At 38.4% G+C, this 21,919-nt stretch overlaps 1 protein-coding gene across 1 annotated transcript in view; it reads right to left on the bottom strand.

The window, feature by feature from the left end:
- The window catches only part of espn (espin), a 130,133-nt gene that overhangs the window by 81,390 nt on the left and 26,824 nt on the right, over positions 1–21,919 (bottom strand). The window contains exons 3-4 of the mRNA XM_051670149.1: positions 11,033–11,219; positions 10,122–10,304 (exon numbers count right to left, since the gene is read on the bottom strand). Coding sequence (XP_051526109.1) covers positions 10,122–10,304; positions 11,033–11,219 — 370 coding nt within the window. The remainder of the gene's footprint in view (positions 1–10,121; positions 10,305–11,032; positions 11,220–21,919) is intronic.

Raw genomic sequence — 21,919 nt, 5'->3', positions numbered from 1 at the left:
TGTCATGTGTTCAGCCCTCAGGAGGGTAGAACGAGAGACAATACTCTCTGACTCTTTCTCTCCCTCGATCTTTCTGTCAGCTGAGATGGATAATGTTACAAACGAATAAAGGTGGCTTAATTCCGTGTAAAGTTTTGCAACCAGCTACACAGCACTCTTACAATAACATAAGTATTGACTTCTCATTTTCATTTCTGTTAGTTAGGAATGTTTTCATTCTCTAAAAAGATGGACGAATGAGAGTATCAGGGTGTTATTTGAAGGTGAGGTAAATATGAACGAAAATGCTCCACTTTGTAAACAGAAAAACAGTAGTTTTAATTTCTCACCTAAATGAGAGCATACCGTACAATAAACTTCTTTTGTTTTATATAAAGCTAATAGTAAGTTCTTTAGACTATCACTAATCCTACCCCCAAATATATATATATATATATATATATATATATATATATATATATATATATATATATATATATATATATATACACACAGGTGCATCTCAATAAATTAGAATGTCGTGGAAAAGTTCATTTATTTCAGTAATTCAACTCAAATTGTGAAACTCGTGTATTAAATAAATTCAGTGCACACAGACTGAAGTAGTTTAAGTCTTTGGTTCTTTTAATTGTGATGATTTTGGTTCACATTTAACAAAAACCCACCAATTCACTATCTCAAAAAATTAGAATATGGTGACATGCCAATCAGCTAATCAACTCAAAACACCTGCAAAGGTTTCCTGAGCCTTCAAAATGGTCTCTCAGTTTGGTTCACTAGGCTACACAATCATGGGGAAGACTGCTGATCTGACAGTTGTCCAGAAGACAATCATTGACACCCTTCACAAGGAGGGTAAGCCACAAACATTCATTGCCAAAGAAGCTGGCTGTTCACAGAGTGCTGTATCCAAGCATGTTAATAGAAAGTTGAGTGGAAGGAAAAAGTGTGGAAGAAAAAGATGCACAACCAACCGAGAGAACCGCAGCCTTATGAGGATTGTCAAGCAAAATCGATTCAAGAATTTGGGTGAACTTCACAAGGAATGGACTCAAGGCATCAAGAGCCACCACACACAGACGTGTCAAGGAATTTGGCTACAGTTGTCGTATTCCTCTTGTTAAGCCACTCCTGAACCACAGACAACGTCAGAGGCGTCTTACCTGGGCTAAGGAGAAGGAGGACTGGACTGTTGCCCAGTGGTCCAAAGTCCTCTTCTCAGATGAGAGCAAGTTTTATATTTCATTTGGAAACCAAGGTCCTAGAGTCTGGAGGAAGGGTGGAGAAGCTCATAGCCCAAGTTGCTTGAAGTCCAGTGTTAAGTTTCCACAGTCTGTGATGATTTGGGGTGCAATGTCATCTGCTGGTGTTGGTCCATTGTGTTTTTTGAAAACCAAAGTCACTGCACCCGTTTACCAAGAAATTTTGGAGCACTTCATGCTTCCTTCTGCTGACCAGCTTTTTAAAGATGCTGATTTCATTTCCCAGCAGGATTTGGCACCTGCCCACACTGCCAAAAGCACCAAAAGTTGGTTAAATGACCATGGTGTTGGTGTGCTTGACTGGCCAGCAAACTCACCAGACCTGAACCCCATAGAGAATCTATGGGATATTGTCAAGAGGAAAATGAGAAACAAGAGACCAAAAAATGCAGATGAGCTGAAGGCCACTGTCAAAGAAACCTGGGCTTCCATACCACCTCAGCAGTGCCACAAACTGATCACCTCCATGCCACGCTGAATTGAGGCAGTAATTAAAGCAAAAAGTAGCCCCTACCAAGTATTGAGTACATATACAGTAAATGAACATACTTTCCAGAAGGCCAACAATTCACTAAAAATATTTTTGAAAATGTTTTTATTGGTCTTATGATGTATTCTAATGTTTTGAGATAGTGAATTGGTGGGTTTTTGTTAAATGTGAGCCAAAATCATCACAATTAAAAGAACCAAAGACTTAAACTACTTCAGTCTGTGTGCACTGAATTTATTTAATACACGAGTTTCACAATTTGAGTTGAATTACTGAAATAAATGAACTTTTCCACGACATTCTAATTTATTGAGATGCACCTGTATATAAAAGGCAGCATAAAAGTAGTCCATAAGATTCCAGTGGTTTAATCCATGTCTTCAGAAGTACTATGATGTGTGTGATGGGAAACAGATCAATATTTATGTTCTTTTTTTACCATAAATCTCTTCTGTTTTTTGGTGATTCACATTCTTTGTCTACCTACTGGTCGGGGCTGGTCATAGGTAGATATATACTGACCTGTTTCTCACCCACACCTATCACATTGCTTTAGAAGACATGAATTTAACCACTGGAGTCATATGGATTACTTTTATGCTGTCTTTATGTGATTTTTGAACATTCTAAGTTCTGACCAACATTCACTTGCATTGTGAGTACCTACAGATTTAGGTCACCATTCACCTGCATTGTATGAACAAATCTAAAGAGCTAAGATATTCTTCTAAAAATCATACACATCTGGGAAAGTCATACACATCTGGGATGGCCTGAGGGTGATTGAGTAAATGATGAGAGAATTTTCATTTTTGGGTGAACTTAAAGGAACTCATGTATACCTATTTTATTACGATTTCAATTTAAATATGAATAAATTACAATTAATAAATATTAAGCACACATACACCTTAAGGATGACAATTTGACAATAATCATCATAACTGTGACAAGCCCAAATACAGACTTAATCACAATTAGTTGAAAACTAACAAATGGCACTTAAACTTCAGCAAATGGCCAGTACAAAATAAATTAATAAATAAATCACAAAGCAGGATAATCACACATGACCAAAACACACAGACACATATGCACACACTCATGCATATAAGGAAGCCAAGTACAAATATGCTAAAATGCATAATTGTTTTTCATATATGATTTTATTACAGCCTTTTATGATTTTATTATGCCATCCGAGACATACTTATTGACATGCGTCTTAAAGACGTATTGCAGATGAGTAAACATTGTAAAAAAATAAATCCAGATGTAGATGCACACGTCAAATAGACTCTTGGGTGATGTGCGTGTGCTATCAGGAAGTATTACATAAAAAAATAAAAAATAAATTATATTAGGGCCTCTGATTAGGGTCCCAGGAAGAGATAACATGGCTGGCACACATTCAAGCACTGTTTGTCTAGTTATATTTAGTGTATCTAGTGTATATTTTGCATTTGCAGTGCCTTGTTTCTGAGTGTTATGCAACCATGGGCCTCTCAGCCTGAGGCCCCCCCGAGGCCCCAGGTAGTCAGAGGCCCTGGGGCACTGGCCCCATTGGCCCAATTCATGATCCATCCTTGCTCACAAGAGTTGCCTATAGCAGCCAGCCAATCAGAACGGATTTTCTGCCAACTCTTACGGGTGAGCAAAATTATTAATCAATCACATTTTAATTAGCTTGTTTATTTTTTCATTAATTACAAACCCGAACCCCACCCAAACTCGAAGTCCTACTTGAAAAACTGACCCGAACCCGGCCCGAAACCCGTCGGGTTCTCGGCTCCCTTCGGGCTCGGGTCGGGTTGAAGACCTCTAACCACTACTAAAACTCATCCTCTAGAAGTAAAGCATCTAGACATTCACAGACTTTCAGGGCAAAAAGAATAATACCTCACATTTTAAGTGATCACCTGCTGCTCTTTTTTACATGCAGTACATAAAATTGTGATTCGCTGATCTAAAGCGCAGCTGTGTGACCAGTGCACAGTGCAGAGGTAACATTACCTCAAAGCACGTCCATGGCCTAAAGTTGAAGCACCCGAGATTTCCCTGCCTGTTACCTCGACAAACTTGTGTAGTTGTGTAAAACCTTGGAATATTCCATTGAAGCCTGATCTAAGGGGGTTGCTTGCATTGACTGTGCTGAAAATAACAGCAATAATAATCATATTGGTGTTATAACAGCGATATTTCAAGTTTCAGCATATGTTATTTTGCTTTAATAATATAAAAACTATCATTTGTATTTTTAGGGGGCCCTCAGCTTTTAGGGGCCTTAGGCGGTTGCCTACATTTGCCTAGTGCTAAGTCCGCCCCTAAGAGCGGCACTTTCAATAGAAATATACATTTCAGAGATTTAAGGATGCGTCTGATGCAATTTAAGATTTTGAATCGATTATATTGGACCCCCTCTAGATTGTATAGACTTGGTCTTAAAGACACACCCACCTGCTGGCGATGCCAATCAGAAGACGGGGACACAACCCATGTTTTTTGGGAATGTGTTAAAATACAGGAATTTTGGTTAAAGATTCAGGGAGTTATGTGTGATGTGTTGGACACAAGGTTTTCATTTTGCCCCAGACTCTGTATTTTGGGTGATGGGGAAGTCATAAATTTTGGGGATAGCCACTTGAGAGGTTGGGTCCTGGCCGGAGTTATGGTGGCCAGGCGAATAATACTCAGGGGGTGGAAGACAGCTGGGGCACCCTCGTTTCGGGAGTGGTGCGGGGAGATGAGCGAAGTTGCGGCATTTGAGGAGGCAATCTTCAGAAGGTTAGGAAAGTGGGATTTGTTTAATAGGAAGTGGGGTGGATATTTTGATTTTTTGGAGGGTTCTAGGGGAGGGGCAGTGGAGAGGGATTTTTGATTTTTGATTTTTAATTTTTAGTTTGATGTGTATGTGCACTCTTGCTTTTTGAAAGTATTTTTTTTTAGTTTGTTTCAAATTTTTTGCTATAATTGTAAGAGACCACTGTAATGCGTGTTTGTGTCGGGTGGGGGGGATGTTCGGGGGGAAGGGTTTAATTTATATACCTGATTCCGTATTTTATGTTGTGTCTATTGGTTTTTTATGAATAAAAATGTTAATAACAAAAAAATAAATAAATAAATAAATAAAAACTGACCATATTTACTTTCTTAATAAAGGTCCTTGGTTGCATTCATCAGTGTAGGTTTTTCTAATTTTATAATCTTTCATCCATATGTAATGGCTACCTTCACCTTTTTTTCCATTAAAGCATGGGCGGCATGGACAGGGAAAACAATATTAACCAATAAATACTGTAACCTATCAAATCACAATGGATAAAATTAATCCCCACCAAACATTATTCAACATGAACACACTGGAAATCAACATGCTGCTTCCGAATATTCATGTTCCCTGAAATCGACCCCTTTCTGCCGAATTACTGACAAGCACCATTTACCTCATCAGACATTTTTGCACAAATTCAATTGTATTTAACTTTCCCTGTGGTGCTACTGATAGCGCATTGCGCTAGCAACCTCTAAGACATGAGTTCGGCTTCTGTGGAAACCAGTAAAGTCAAGTCATTTTTATTTGTAAAATAAATCGCAACAGATCAGGCATTAACAGAAAATGAAACTGTAATATCTATAATGTCTTAGAGTCATCATTGTGTAGTTTGATAAAATACGATTGTGAATTGTGTTTAAAAATAAGTAATTAAATAATAATTGTATTTATAACCCCAGTGAGCAAGCCGAAGGCGACTGTGGTAAGGAACACAAAACTCCATAAGATGTTGGTTAATGGAGAAAAATAACCTTGGGAAAAACCAGGCTCACTGTGGGTCCAGTTCCCTCTGGCTAACATCATGAATGTAATGCCAATATTACTAATGTATAGTGCAAGTCATGGTTTAAAATTATTAAACTAAGTAAGTGTTAAAGGTCAGTGTTTAAACAAAGATTTTGTATGAACTGTAAGATTAATGACTAATATCTTTGAAGTTCATCCTGGATTAACTGCAGAAGTTCACATAGGTGCATTGTCCTTTGTTAGTTGGCCGATGAAGGCTTTTGTTGGCAATTAATTGATAGTCTGTGTATTCCATTTCAAGAGTGTAGTCCATCATTAGACCGAGGTGATGCAGGCAGATCAGTGAGGTGCATCGCAGTTCAACCTGGCTGGTAATTTAGGTGAGGTCTATCCTAAATCCAAGGTTCAGGCAATGGCATACGAGGTATCCAATGTCTTATGGTTGGAGTTGGCATCAGTTCATCCTCTGAAGTCCATCGTAATAGACTGAAGTGATGTTTGGCTGGCACCGGCTGCTATTAGTCATCATCACATTGTGACACGTAGCAGTGGAGTCCAACACGAAGCAGGAATGGAGCTGGATCCAGCCGGTTCTGGTGACCTCAGGATAGGAGTCCCGAGGTTGAGACAGGGAAACAAATAAAATAATATTAGCATAGATGCCATTCAATTTATTGCAGAGTTATAGATCACGATCAATGTTTATGGTTCCGGCAGACCTAATTAAAGCAGCCTAATTGTGAGTTGTTGGATAAATTAGGTGTATGCCTGGCTAACCAGATGAGTCTTTAGTCTAGAATTAAACTGAGTGAGTGTGTCTGCATCTCGAACAGTGTTAGGGAGACTATTCCATAGTTTAGGAGCCAAATATGAAAAGGATCTACCTCCTTTTGTGGATTTTGATATTCTAGGAACTATTATCAAGCCAGAATTTTGCGATCGTAATGAACGTGATGGAATATATCGTGGTAGGAGGTCACTTAAGTACTGCGGAGCTAGACCATTCAAAGCTTTGTACGTAGTAAACAGAATTTTAAAATTAATACGAAATTTAACAGATAGCCAATGTAACGGTGATAAAATGGGGCTAATATGATCATATTTCTTTGTTCTAGTCAGCACTCTGGCTGCTGCATTTTGAACCAATTAAAGTTTATTTATTGATCTTGCTGGACATCCTCCCAGTAATGAATTACAATAATCTAGTTTTGAGGTCATGAACACATGAATTAATTTTTCGACATCAGCAACAGAGAGCATGTGACTGGAATGTGGAAGAATGCTGTTCTACAAACATTGGTAATTTGATTTTCAAAGGACAGATTGGTATCAAATATAACACCTAAGTTCTTCGCTGTTGAAGACGATGTAACAGTACATCCATCGAGAGTCAAATTATATTTTAGCGGCTTATTTTTAGAGGTTTTTGGTCCAATAATTAGTACCTCCGTTTTGTCGGAATTGAGTAGAAGGAATTTCTGGCCATCCAATCTTTTATTTCATTGATACACTCTGCTAATTTGGAGAAATGTGAAATTTCGTCAGATTTTGAGAAAATATAAAGTTGGGTATCGTCGGCATAACAGAGGAAACTTATTCCATGATTCCAGATAATATCTCCCAGGGGAAGCATATACAAGGAGAAAAGCAGAGGCCCTAAAACTGATCCCTGTGGCACTCCATACTTTACTTTTGTTTGGTTTGACAATTCCTCATTTACATAGACAAAGTGGTAGCGGTCTGCTAAATAGGACCTAAACCATGCTAATGCAACTCCACAAATGCCAACATAATTCTCTAGCCTATTCAAGAGAATGTCGTGATCTATCGTATCGAATGCAGCACTAAGATCTAAAAGCACTAAAAGTGAAATGCTGCCACGATCAGATGATAAGAGCAAGTCATTTGTAACTCTGATAAGTGCAGTCTCTGTACTGTGATGAGGCCTAAATCCTGACTGAAATTGTTCATATATACTGTTTCTCTGTAGAAATGAAAATATTTGGGAGGATACTACCTTTTCTAGTATTTTCGACATAAACGGGAGATTTGAAATCGGTCTATAATTAGCCAGTTCTCCAGGATCAAGTTGTTTTTCAAGTTTCTTGGGACATGTCCTATGGATAGCGAGGAGTTAATAATATTAAGAGGAGGTTCTGAAATTACAGGAAATACCTCTTTTAAGAGCTTGGTTGGTATTGAATCTAACATACATGTTGTGGCTTTTGATGTTTCGCTAAGTTTTTTTTAGCTCTTCATGACCTATGACAGCGAAGGATTGAAGTTGCATGTGAGGAAGAATCCTAATGTTTAGTAGCCCTATCTTTATATGATGTTTATCTTAAATGTTTTTGTTTTGTTCAAGTTTGACCTTAATCAAATTTTTTCTAAATGATTTAGTGAGAGTTTTGTGTTTGGTAGTTCAGGGAACAGACACAGTCTCTATATGATATCTAGGTGATACAGTCTCTATGTGTTGTAGTTTATGTGACCTGTGTGACATCTCAAGGCAGCTAGCAGACGTTCGGATTAACCAGTTTGTCTGCTTTCTGACCTGGGACCCAGTTAGTCAAATACTATCATTATTAAGACTATGAGCCAAATTACTAGAGAGGAGAGCGGCACCTTCCCTGGAGTGATTGAGTCCGTCTCTCTTTAGCAGGTCAGGTCTACCCCAAAAACTCTTCCAACTATCTATAAATCCTATTCTATTCTCCAGACACCACTCAGACATCCAGCCATTCAGTGACACTAATCTACTATAAACCTCGTCACCACGATGAGCAGGGAGGGGGCTAGAGCATATTACAGTGTCTGACATAATTTTTGCAAATTCACACACCTCTTTCACATTATTTCTAGTGATTTCCAACTGGCGAAGCCCGACATCATTAGTGCCAACATGAATAACAATTTTAAAAAAATCTACGTTTAGCATTAGCCAGCACTTGTAAATTTGATCTGATGTCAGACGCTCTGGTACCCGAAATGCATTTAACAATAGTGGCTGAAGTCTCTATTTCCACATTCCTTACAATAGAATCACCAATAACAAGGGATCTTTCAACATGATTCTCAGTGGGTGCATCACTGAGTGGGGAGAATCTACTGGAAACCCTAACAGGAACGGGAGAGTGGTGTCGCTTTGCTGAGCAAGTATGCCGCCGAGACGTCACCCAATCGCCCTGCTGTGGGGGCTCTACAGCTGGAACCAAAGTGTGTGTGTTGCTCTCTGTACTGCCCGCATCCGAAACAGTATCTACCGGCTTCTCTTTCTCACTGACCTCCACTAGCGTTCGGATGCGTGTCTCTAACTCATTATCCTTCTCCGTCAGCCTGAATAATTCTTTACATTTATCACATGTGAATCCCTCACTGCTGATGGAAGAGTCTATTGTAAACATGTGACATGCAATGCAGAAAGAAATAACATGAGCGGATGCCATGACTTACCACAGTTGTTTGTTGTTGTTGTTGGTTGTTCCTGAGCGGTGAGGGTTTGAGATCGATGTGAATCCCTCACACAATTGTTTGTTGTTATGGTTGTTCTTGATAAGCGGTGCTTTGAGATCGATGCAATAATCCGTGTAACACAGAGGAGAAAAACAGGTGCGCGCTGTAAAATGCACGCAGTTTAATCGCAATAAAAATAGAAAGCGGATGCACGTGGAAAACCTGATGCGTGATGAAAAATGGCAGATGTTAAGGATTAAAAGCTGAAAACAGATAGATAAGCAAAGCTAAAAAAGCTAGCAGGCTACAAACACAGACTCGAGCTAGGCGCCAGCAGCAACAGGTAAAATACACACAGATGAAACCAGTAGAAAAGCGGAAAAACCCGAAACGCGGTAAAATGACAAAGGAAAATACAACGAATGTATGAGAACAATAATAAGCAATGCTAAGCAGGGTAGCAGGCTACAAACCCTCGTGCAGCGTGCCGTCAGCAATAGGAACAGGAAGTAACTGCATTCATATAAACAATCGTGAGCGCGTTTCAATTTTGCAATTTTGCTCTGAAATTAAATTTTTACTCCACTGACGGTTAGGTTTAGGGTTGGGGTTTGGGGTCAAGTTGATAAAATGTACAATTTTGTTGACTGTATTACATAATTAACAACTATATCTCACTTTTGGTGCCACCCTTTGGACATTTCACCTGAACACTTCAACTGGGGGGATTTGGTTGTTTAATTTCAGTAAGCACAGACCGATTTCAGCAGCAGAACTTTCGACCACCTTTCGCTGAAATTCAGTGTGATCGGTTTGCATTATTTCTCACTGAATCTTCTGTTTCACATAAAATATGTCACATTTTGGAAGCTATTTTCACACTCCATGTTCTCTGAATCTGAGCGTAGTTGAAACAAATCCGTCTGTCACGGGACAGATCAAAGTCAAAAAGACACGATTTCATTTATAACTAAATTTGGACAATGTGTAGTTAAGTCCCAGTGATGTGTTTTAGATGTCAAGTAGCTATAAATCCTATTGCAATAACAAATGCAAGCCATGACAGATAAAAATTACTATACAATTCTTGTCATAGTGAATCATGGTAGCTGCTTACTTCCAGCTCTCCGTTCTCAGCGGCGTCATGCAGCGGCGTCCCTCCCCAGCTGTCAGTCACTATCTCCCCACCGTGCAGTAGGAGCCAGCTGAGGACCTGGGCATGGCCGCGGCTGGCGGCAAAGTGCATGGCAGTGGCTCCATCGTTATCTCTATCAGACAGACTGATCTCTGTAAAACTCATCTGTACGGAGACAAAAAGTTCACCATGATGAAAAGTAGTTTGTGTAGACATCTGTTAACATCGCTTACTGCAGGATGCAGATCATGTGATCTTACAACAAGCTTGATTATGCACCTAAAGTGAGGGTGTCCAAACTATGTCCCGCTGCCTGCTCTGATGCGGCCCACGAGAGATTTTAGAAATACCACAGAATTTGGTCCGCTATTGAGAAATACATGACATTCACACTTTGAACACTAGGTGTTGCTATCATATACAGCCAAACCTCACAGTCCTGAACTAGTACATTCTTTTCGCAGTCGCCCTGCCCAAGATATAAGGACTTTGGAAAACTCCAGATTTCCAATATTCTAACTTAACGCAAAAGGAATGATCTGTTTATTTTAATAATGTAATATGTATTGATACTGTGCTCATGTACACGTTCTCTGTATAATGCAGCGATACCACGTGGCTGATTGTAAAACTGAGTAGAGCTGCCAATAAAAACATCTCCTAATGTAAAATATAAATCCTCCAGACAAGGATAAATCATATTCAAGTATAAAACACACTTATTTTCTATATTTCCTGTTGTAGATGACATTATGCCACACATGCTGTCAATGCTGATTAATTTGTGTTGAACGCCAAGCATTGAAAAAAAATATCAGATGTGTTAAATCATCCAATAAATATTTGACATGCTGTAATCATTTAATAAGGCAAACCTGTAAATAAAACCTCACCAGCCAGACAATGGCAGTGTTGTGTCCCATCTGGGCAGCAGCGTGCAGTGGTGTCATCCCGTCATTGGCTCTGATCCTTGGCTCCGCCCCGCAGTCCTTAACAAGGTACTGGACAGCTTCCAGGTGACCCTCCTGACATGCAAGGTATAGCGGTGTGGCACCATTCTTTGTTTGGAAATTAACAACGCTAAAAGAGAAGCAAAAAGCAAGAAATTATGAAGCAGGGATGTAGGCTAAAAATCATTTAATGTTGTTTAATTATATGGATGTTTCTTCAACTTAGGGCATTTTTATCACTGTGGATTCAAAGAAAATAAAGTCTTGTTAAATAATTTTCACACTCTCATTCATTTTTTAACAATGTCCAACAGTGCATGCTTCACAGGAGATTTATGTAATTTTTGCCATTTTTTTCTGAAGTTATGAAAATTCCACCACAGTGGGAACTCACTCAATATCACACATCCCAAATTCTGTAATGCGTTTAATAGAATTCTAAGGTAGAAATGACGGCGCTGATGGAAATTTAATTTTTAACACTTTTGAAATAAAATGGTAGCCTCCTTTGTCTTGCTAAGGCTAATTTCATTGCTAACTACTTATGTATCCTAAATGCAAAATTAAATAAGTAATATTTTCACGCAATATGGCAAAATAACTGCTTGATTGGAATTAACGGCCAATAGAAATATTCTGCTCATAAGTGATGTTTACCTGGATTTGTTTTTTTCAAACATCACTTTCAGGTAATACGTTGCATATTTCATTTCAAGCATGCTCCTTACTCACACTTTTGTTTACTTAGCTAACAAGTACATTAACTTTTGGAAAAAAAAAAAAAAAAAAAACTTTATTAGGTACAAAATTGTTTAGTGTGATGGAAATGACACCACAACTGTGGGACAACCTAATTTTTGAAAAATGTATAGAAATAATTTCCCCACAATAAATATTGAAATTAGAGGTAGACAGATATACCGTTTTTTCGGAACTTATCGATAAATACATACGTTAAATATATGCTGATAATTGCAGATCATTCTTTTTTTTTGGGGGGGGGGGGGGGTTTCTCCGGTTTTCTCCCCAATTTGGAATGCCCAATTCCCAATGCACTCTAAGTCCTCGTAGCGACTCGCCTCAATCCGGGTGGCGGAGGACGAATCTCTGTTGCCTCCATGTCTGAGACCATCAATCTGCAAATCTTATCACGTGGCTTGTTGAGCGAGTCTCCGTGGCATCCACGCACAACTCACCACGCGCCCCACCGAGAGCGAGAACCACATTATAGTGACCACGTGGAGGTTAACCCAATGTGACTCTACCCACCCTAGCAACCGGGCCAATTAGTTGCTTAGGAAGCCTGACTGAAGTCACTCATCAAACTTGCGACTCCAAGTGTGGTAGTCAGCATCTTTACTTGCTGAGCTACCCAGGCCCCCTGTTTTTTATTTTTAATTCCTTTGCATTCCTCTGTGGCCAGCGCCATCTCATCTGGTGGAATTAAATATAAAATATTATGTATATACTGTATATATTAAAATATGAAGGATATAAAAAGCTTTGCTTGGTTAAGGCTTAACAAAGAGCATTGTAACAGGGCTAAATCTCAGTCATTTCAAAATAAGAGTCCCAGGTGTGTTTAGGGCTTGTTTATAGTTAAAAGCCCCATGTTGTGCACCAAATCTTCATTGTTCCTGGTTGTCATTGGGATTGTGTTTGAACAATAAACTGCATCTGGGATTGTATTCATTTGTGACTCTTCTAGCCTCTATGTCTGTGCCTGTCATGGTAAGGAGAGAATAATATATATTTTTGATATTCTATGAATCGATTTGAAAAAACTATCACCTAATTTACTGGTTATCTGCCTTTTCCACCACCTTAATTATCGGCAAAATTAGTATTTTGGCAAAAATAGTAGTTCTGTTTAATCTTATGTTGTGTGCTGTATTGTCTTCACAAGTTAGAAATAAAGAGTTGTCTCCATTTCAAGGTCTTTAATGCCACATGACGAGGTTGTGAACCAGTAATTTTCCATTGTCTTTACTTGATATAATAACACAGTTTGTGCTGTTCTGACGAAGTCACACTAAGCATTTAGAATTATTCAAAAAACTCATAAGCTCATTTTTACCATCACTCTCCTGCCTTCTGCCATTACTCTAAAGCCTTCTTCTGTATTGCCCTACTCTCTATACCTACCTCTTGGGCTTGTAGAAGAGTTAACATCACATGCTGTTGATGTTGACTAGTATTGGATATCAAACTGAACTCTGATATTTGGATATCTTTTGATGGGGAGAGAGGTCTAGTGGGAGACTGGATTTAACCATTTTTCTAGTTTAATATTGAAAGTCTGTGTCATAACAAGGCTAAAACAATAAATATATATATTTACCAAAAGTAAAAGATGAAGGCCTGGTAAAAAGTTTCCAAGTCAGTTTCAATGTGACCCTCATTTAAGAAAATAGAACAATTTTAAACCTGTTCCTTTTAATAAAGATCAACCACTGGAACATGAATGCCCAAAGTTGAAGAAACTTGCATAAATGGTACTTTGAGATCGTAAACTCCCCTTTAGGGTGCAAAAAAATGGAACAGCCACAAAATCCTCACAATTTAATTAATTAAACAATGTCAATTATGTTATTTTATACAAGACTCTGACATACTTGATTTGATTTAGTTTGGTAAATTGCAGAATTCTGCAATTGAAAATTTTTGTACAACGACCCCTTGATTGTTAATTGTCCATCATCCCAGACAACCTATTTCCTACATATGATAGTTTCATGTCTCTCAAATCTCTCTACGGTTTTCATGGTAAAATGTGTTACTTCCCAGTGCAATTGGATGAGGCTTGACTATCAGTGGAAGACATGAGACATTTGAGTAGTATAATACACAGGATATACAACAAAGACATCATATTGACACGGGCCTACTTACTACCATAAATGAATGTACAATTATACAACATATAGGCCTCAGCATCATTATATGTAAAGTGCTTTGAGTGCCTAGAAAAGTGCTATATAAATGTAAGCAGTTATTATTATTATTATTATTATTGACGATACAAGAAAGTCTATATTTTTGCTTGACACTTTTGCTTAAAACATTCTTGTAACTAACCCCAATGAGACCAACAAAAATGACTACTATTCATTATTAGTAGGATGTCCCAGAGACATTGTCGCCCCTCTGGGAGACAGACTAGCCCTATGTTTGCCTGTTCCCTGGGGAAGCATCCAGCATTCATATGTCTTTCCCACAACCTCCCCCAAAGTCACAGCAGGAGTCTCCCTATAAATACCATAAAGCTCAGCTTTATTTGGACATGGGCTGACAAGGTAGCATTGAGTCTCTTAAGAGGATTAGTGCTGCTTCTCCTGATGCATTGGCACTGTGCAGGAGATGGGCTTTGGGGGTTACTAGAAGAAAAGCGATTGTTTTTCTCTTTGGCTCAAGTCCATCTTTACAGAGTTTACGTAGTCCCCTGAACCAATTTTCTCTGTCTCTCTGAGGGTATTTAAACGTAGTCACTGATCAGATAGCAATCTGATCGTGAAAAGGCAAAGTGTAAATGCACTCCAAGACACATTCGAGATGACGGCAATCTGATCACTCAAACCAACCACCTCAGAAACTGAATGTATGATGTGACTCAACCGAATGTAAATGCATCTGGTTTGTCAGGCCACAGAGATAAACTTTACTCTTCCCAAACAAAACTACTTATGGCCCAACGATCTGTGTCCCTGTATTGTCAGAAGTAAATGTAATGTGCATACTCATTCAGATAGCAATCTGATCGATCAAGGCGCCTGAAGTATTGTTGTGTTCGGCCATAATCTATGACACCATGTCTATAATGAAAGTAAATGGCGCAATGCAACAAAAATAGACTGCTCATGTTATAACGAACAAAGCAGTCTAAAACGCAACTTCACATTTTAGGGCCACGTCCACAATACTATGTTGAAAATGCGTTGATTTTGCTACATTTACGCCTCTCATCCACACTTGAACGAAGTTTTGCTCTACAGAAAACGGTGACTTTCAAAAATGCTCTCTAGCATGGCATACTTTGGAAAACTATGACATTAGGAAATGGAAAACTGTGTTTAAAACCGAAAAAGTATAAGTGTGGAAGTGGTTTAGTTTTGTCACATTCTAGTCTTTTAAAAGTCATTTGCTTGCAATAGACCACTTCATTGATTATAATGGGAGTGTGCTAGTTTTGTCAATATATCAACATGACTTTAGATTTTAACTGGGGCTGTCAATCGATTAAAATGCTAAATAATTAATTAATTATAATTTTATTTATTTATCACACATTATACATTTGCACATATACAGTGAAATTCTTTTTTTTTCACATATCCCAGCTAAGCTGGAGTCAGAGTGCAGGGTCAGCCATGATACAGCACCCCTGGAGCAGATAGGGTCAAGGACCTTGCTCAAGGGCCCAACAGTGGCATCTTGGTGGTGCTGGGGCTTGAACCCCCGACCTTCTGATCAGTAACCCAGAGCCTTAACCGCTGAGCGACCACTGCCCCAACATGATATGCCGATCAATTAATCCAGTGAATTGCAATTCATCGCTTAAATAATTATTACACAAAGGCCCCCAAATAAAGATAATTTAGTATGTAACAAGACAATTTTTTTACATTTAATACAATATATAATAAATGTTATAATTCAAATAAATCAATGATGCTACATCACATCCACATATTGTGGCAGCAGACAAGTAATTAGACAAGTCCATTTCATTAAACAACCCTATTATTGGCCTACTTCCGCCTGTGCTATTGTTCAATGTTGGTCCATCTGCTCATGCGTCAGACGGGTATTTTGGAGTTTCACTAGTTTTCAGCAACTCTAATCATAAGCGTGGTGTTATTAGGATGTTGTGTCAAGACAAACCTACTTTTAATCTTTAAAATTAAATGTGTTGAAATCTCTGAATTCTGTTGCGCTCGGTCCAGCTGTCTTTGAGTGCAAAAGCTCATCATCTGTGGAAGGCTGTGCTGCTCTTGCTGGTTTGACGAGGCTCGTTCTCTGTACAGCTGGAGTTACGTTGACTGCCCCCTAATGGCACCAGTGGCAGTCCGTGAGGGAATTTTCCAGAGAGGCAAATATGTAAATCAGTACTGAAAGATCCATCCAATAAAAGATTGCAGTGGGTTTATTATAACATCTTTTATTGGGCCTGGGTAGCTCAGCAAGTAAAGACGTTGACTACTACAACTGGAGTTGCAAGTTCGAATCCAGAGCGTGCTGAGTGACTCCAGTCAGGCTTCCTAAGCAACCAATTGGTCCGGTTGCTAGGGTGGGTAGAGTCATGTTGGGTTAACCTCCTCATGGTCGCTATAATGTGGTTCTCGCTCTCAGTGGGGCGTGTGGTGAGTTGTGCGTGGATGCCGCAGCGAATAGCGTGAGCCTCCACACATGCTAGGTCTCCACAGTAACGTGCTCAACAAGCCATGTGATAAAATGTGCGGATTGACTGTCTCAGACGCGGAGGCAACTGAGATTCATCCTCCGCCGCCCAGATTGAGGCGAGTCACTACACCACCGTGAGGACTTAGAGCGCATTGGGAATTGGGCATGCCAAATTGGGGAGAAAAGGGGAACAAATCCAAAAAAAATAAAATAATATTTATATTTATATATATATATATATATATATATATATATATATATATATATATATATATATATATATATATATATATAATCTTTTATTACATTTATCATATTTTTTTGCTGGCAATTATGCTCCTGTCCGCAGATTATCTCTTCTCCCTGATGTCTTAAAATAGTCTTGATAACTACAAATGTGTTATAATCTTTCTGATCATCAACCCAACACTTGTCAAAACAATAAACGAATGACAAATGATGCATTGCCATTTACATACAATGATTAATGCAAACATTTATAATAATAATAATAATAATAATAATAATAATAAATGTTAATATGTCGCTTTACAATTCAGAGAGACACAATGACAGAGATAACAAAGTTATACACATTTCACACAACAATATCACATGGAGTAACAACTAAAGAAGAGATATGTTTTGAGTTAGGTTTTGAATTCTTGTAGGGTCGTGAGGTCGTAAAGTGAAAGAGGAATGGAGTTCCATAATGAGGGTGCAGAGATACAGAAAGCCCTGCCACCGAAGGATGAAATCTTGAACCGTGGTACCTGTAGTAGGCTACAGTCCGTGGACCTAAGTGAGCGAGCTGGAGTGTATAGATGAATGAGATTAGAAATGTATGGAGGAGCAAGACCACGTAACGCTTTAAATGTGATGAGGAGTATCTTGTATTGAATGCAGTAGTGAACTGGCAGACAGTGTAGGCTTTGAAGAATAGGCATGATATGAGACATTTTTTTTTTGAGTCAGTGAGGACCCGAGCCGCAGAGTTTTGGATGTATTGGAGCTTATTTATTTTCTTTTTAGGCAGGCCATAGAAAAGTGAATTGCAGTAATCGATTTGGGAAGTAATGAAGGCGTGAACTAGGGTCTCTGCATTCATTTAGAAATTAATGGAGGGCCTCACTCCATGTACAGTAATGTCTACTCACCTACAGTATCTGTAGAGGAACTCCATGCTCCACTGCTTCATTGAGTCATATTTAAATGTGATCCTGTCGTTCAGTATTTAACGTTTTTAGATCTTCTAATAATATATTTAATTGATATTTTGGCAAATTTTTGAAAGTTTCTCTTCACCTGTCGTGTTAACAAGCAAGCTTGACGACGCATAAATGTGATACTGAAAGCTGATTGGCTTGAATGGTTACCTCTGATAAATTTGGAAGGAGACAAATTTTATTTTGCCTCTGTTTTCCTTTTTCAGATGCATTTTGGATGGAGGCAGATGACACTGTGTTATTTAAATATCCATTTTGATTGGTCTGTTTACTAATGAGTGGAGGCTTTATGCTGTCAGCCTCATCTGACATTCATACAATTCATACAGTGATTAAAACACAACTGGGCAACCATAAGCCAGGTAAAAAAAAATAAATAAAAAAAATACATATTTTTCCATTTAAGTCAATTTTATAAAAAAAAAAAAAAAAAAAGCGTTAATTTGATCACTTTTGTTATGTTTATTTTAAATAAATTAATGAGCAGGCTCAGCCTCCCTTGCCTCCTCTAACTGGCCGCCACTGATTGCCACAGATTCACAAAAACATCAAGGTAGTACATCAGGCTTGAATTGCTCAGATGGTAGGAACATTCCTTTGTAAGTAAAATGAATCTAAGTACAGGTCGGGATATGATTAATTGCGTAAAATAATCAAACTAAATTAACATGTTAAATCAACAGCCCTAATTTTTAGATGTGCAAACATGCAACTTTGCATTCTAATTTTGTTTTACTGTAGTTTTGTTCTTGCAGTGCAGGCAGCGTTGTTGACTGTAATGTAAGCGTTCTAGAGTTCGAAAAATACTAATACTTTACATTTTAACACATGCAAACATGCATATGAGACTTTGCTTTATAGTTTTGCTTAAGTCGCAGGTTGCAGTGTAGACAGCTTAGCTGATTATAACAGGAGCGTTCTGTTTTTGTTATATCGTGCCAAACCGCTCATTCACCTGGTCAGTAGTCACCAGCAGGCTTTAAATTTGCTCTTTAATCCTGTCTGTCTGTGTGTGTACAACCCTGGTAAACACAGACAGACAGGATTAAAGAGCAAATTTAAAGCCTGCTGGTGACTACTGACCAGGTAATCACCCTTACCATGGCAGATATCTAATTCAACAGTCAGACATTACTGAATCAACTCAACTTAATAGCATTACAAGTGAATTTGTATTTTAAATGCAATTTGAACCTTTTGGAACAGACTTTGCGTCAGGGGCATACCTATGATGCCTTAAAATACTGCCTCAGTACGCAGCTCACTGGAATTTAGAGCAGGGCTATTGTGTTGTTCCGCTGACATGGTAAACCAAACAAACAAATGTAACTCTGCTTGAGAGGCTTCCAAAAAAAATAAAGAGATGCTGAATATTTAAAACAGGAAGAGGAATTAATCAGGGGCTCAGTCATTAGGAAGTGATCACACACTTGAATCTTTCATGAATGTAACCCTAACAGGCACAGTCACCCGTGCAATGGGGTGGGAGGTCCAGATCAATACACACACACACACACACTATAATGATCACAAACAAAACACACATCCACAACATAAAAAGCATCTTTGGTTATTTATTCGGAACACAATATGGAAAGCCAAAAATACATAATATGTGATACTTGTCAAGGACTATGCTATAACTAGGGTGTTCTTGGTGGTTGCTAGGTGGTTACTTACATGCTCAAAAAAGCATGCATAACAACCACCCACAATAAACAAGAGAGAGAGCAATTGCTAGGGAGAAATGGTTTCAACCATTTAGAATACCTTTGCAACCACATAGCAACACCTTAGTAACCACCCAGAACATCCTAACAACCAAAAAGCAATGTGCTAAAAACACTCCGAACACCTTAGCAACTGCATAGCAACTCACTGGCAGCAACCCAGAATACCCTAGCAACTGCATAGTAACACACTAACAACCACTCAGATCACCATTCCAACTACACTGCAACCACCCAGAACACCCTAGAGACCACCATAGCAATGTGCTACCAACAACTCTGCACACCTTTACAACTGCATAGCAACACCTTAGCAACCATTCAGAACACCATAAGAACTGCATAGCAATACGTTAACAACTACTTAGAACACAGCAAGCATAGGGACATCCTAGCAACCACCCAGAACACCCAAGCAAATTCATTGCAAGTGCAACATGTTAACACCCATTCAGAACACCTTAGTAACCACATAACCATACCCTAGCAACCGCATAGCAATGCTCTAGCAATTACTCAGAAGGCCTTAGTAATTACTCAGAAGACACCGCATAGCAATGCCCTATCATCTATCTAAAACAGCCTAGCAACCACATAGCAACTTGCTAACGATTACTCAGAACATCCTGGCAACCGCATAACAACCTCCTATCAAGAACAGCCAAGCAACCACAAAGAAACATGATAACAACCACTCTGAAAAGTCTAGTAACCACATGGCAATGTCTTAGCAACCATCCAGAGCACCTTAGAAACTGCACAGAAACATGGCAACATGAAAACAACCACTCAGAACACCTTAGCAACCACTTGGTAATGCGCCAGCAACTGCTCAGAACACCTTAGCCACTACTTTGCAACACCCTATAAACTGCCAGAACACCCAAGCAACCACTTAGCAACATGCTAATAACCACTTAGAACACTTTAGTAACCTCATAGCAATGCCCTAGCAACCATTCAGAACACCCTAACAACTGCATAGCAACTATCAAGTCTTTAAACGTAATTTTCAAGAATAGCATTTATTTCATCAGTGAAACCGATAAAGCAAATAGATGGTGAATCACTTTCATTATTTTGGGTCTCTATGAATATCACAGCACCCGGGGCTTCCTTTTCTCTAAATAAACCATGTTTATCATGACAATGTAACACTTTTGTGAGATCTCAAAGGCTGCCGACATGATGCAGGCCTAACTGTGGCACAGCTGTCCTTGCTGTGTGAATAATTTAGTTTGGAGTGAAAAAGAAACAGAAGCAGCTGTCAAAAGACGCAGGGCAGAGCAAAGCACTTCAACCAACAAAGTCGCACTTGACCTCTTATTCACAAGGCCCAGTGACTGTTTTTTTCATTGTTATATTCATGTTCTTACGCGAAGAAGACTATGAAAGTAAATCAGTAGCAAAACTTGAGAGCTAGCATATTTGAATTTGAGAAATTGTACAATAAATATTTGTACTCGTCAGTTGAAATTTACACTTACAGGACCGATGTGAAAACTTGTAAAATAAAAATTACGTTGAATGTTGCAATCTGCACTCACAGACAATAATTCAAAGCTTTGTGTTCGGAATTCACAATTGCAGACAAGTAGTCACAAATGTGTAAAATGGCATTCACATAAATACAACTACAGACACAAACTTGTATTACACGTTAACCTTTGTACTTTAATTTTCGCAGTACAACCACAAATCGGCACTTACAAACTTTTTAACCCACTTTGTTTAATTGATGTCTATTCTATTACATTTGACACAGTTTAAGAGCTATTTTAATGGTTTCACAGGGTAACATGGTTACCCATGTTAACGTGGGACATTGGTTTGAATGGAACTGGCGATTACACTTGTCAGAGCAGTAAATCGCAAGTGGAATTATTTTATTTGCAAAATTAAAGCATCAATAATTGGCCTATACATTTAAATTACATTTAATTATTTATAGAAAATAATACCTTGATAAAATGTTTGACCTCTTTTCATTGGTTCTGTTGGACTAGTGGTAGCTTGTACACTAACCATGCATATCAACCTGGATTCAAATCCCCCGTGAACATGTGTTTTTATTTACACTGTCATAACAGCATCCTTTACCTTTCAAAGGTTATGTGCATGACAATGTCATTTGTTTATAATTAACCATGACACTGCCAAAATATGATCTTTAAGAACAGGGCTTTTTTATTTTATTTATTTATTTATTCATTATTATTATTATTATTTTTGTGGAGAGCAAGTACAAATACCCACCTGACCAGTGGGAGAATAAATGAGAATAAACTCTGAGAAAGCATGATAAATGTATTCAGAAATTTAATAATTCTGTTTGTCTGGCAAAATCTTAAGATTTTCAATCTTAAATTGGTTTGACAATTTTAAAAAGACTCTTAAGTATATGGAAAACATAGTTAATTTTTTTCTCAGTACTTAAAGCATTCTCATAAAATTCAATAGATTATACTGTAATT

Source organism: Myxocyprinus asiaticus, chromosome 33 (genome assembly GCF_019703515.2).
Source record: "Myxocyprinus asiaticus isolate MX2 ecotype Aquarium Trade chromosome 33, UBuf_Myxa_2, whole genome shotgun sequence".
NCBI lineage: Eukaryota > Metazoa > Chordata > Actinopteri > Cypriniformes > Catostomidae > Myxocyprinus > Myxocyprinus asiaticus.
The sequence above is the reverse complement of the archived record's forward strand: the minus strand, read 5'-3'. Positions and strand labels throughout refer to the sequence as shown.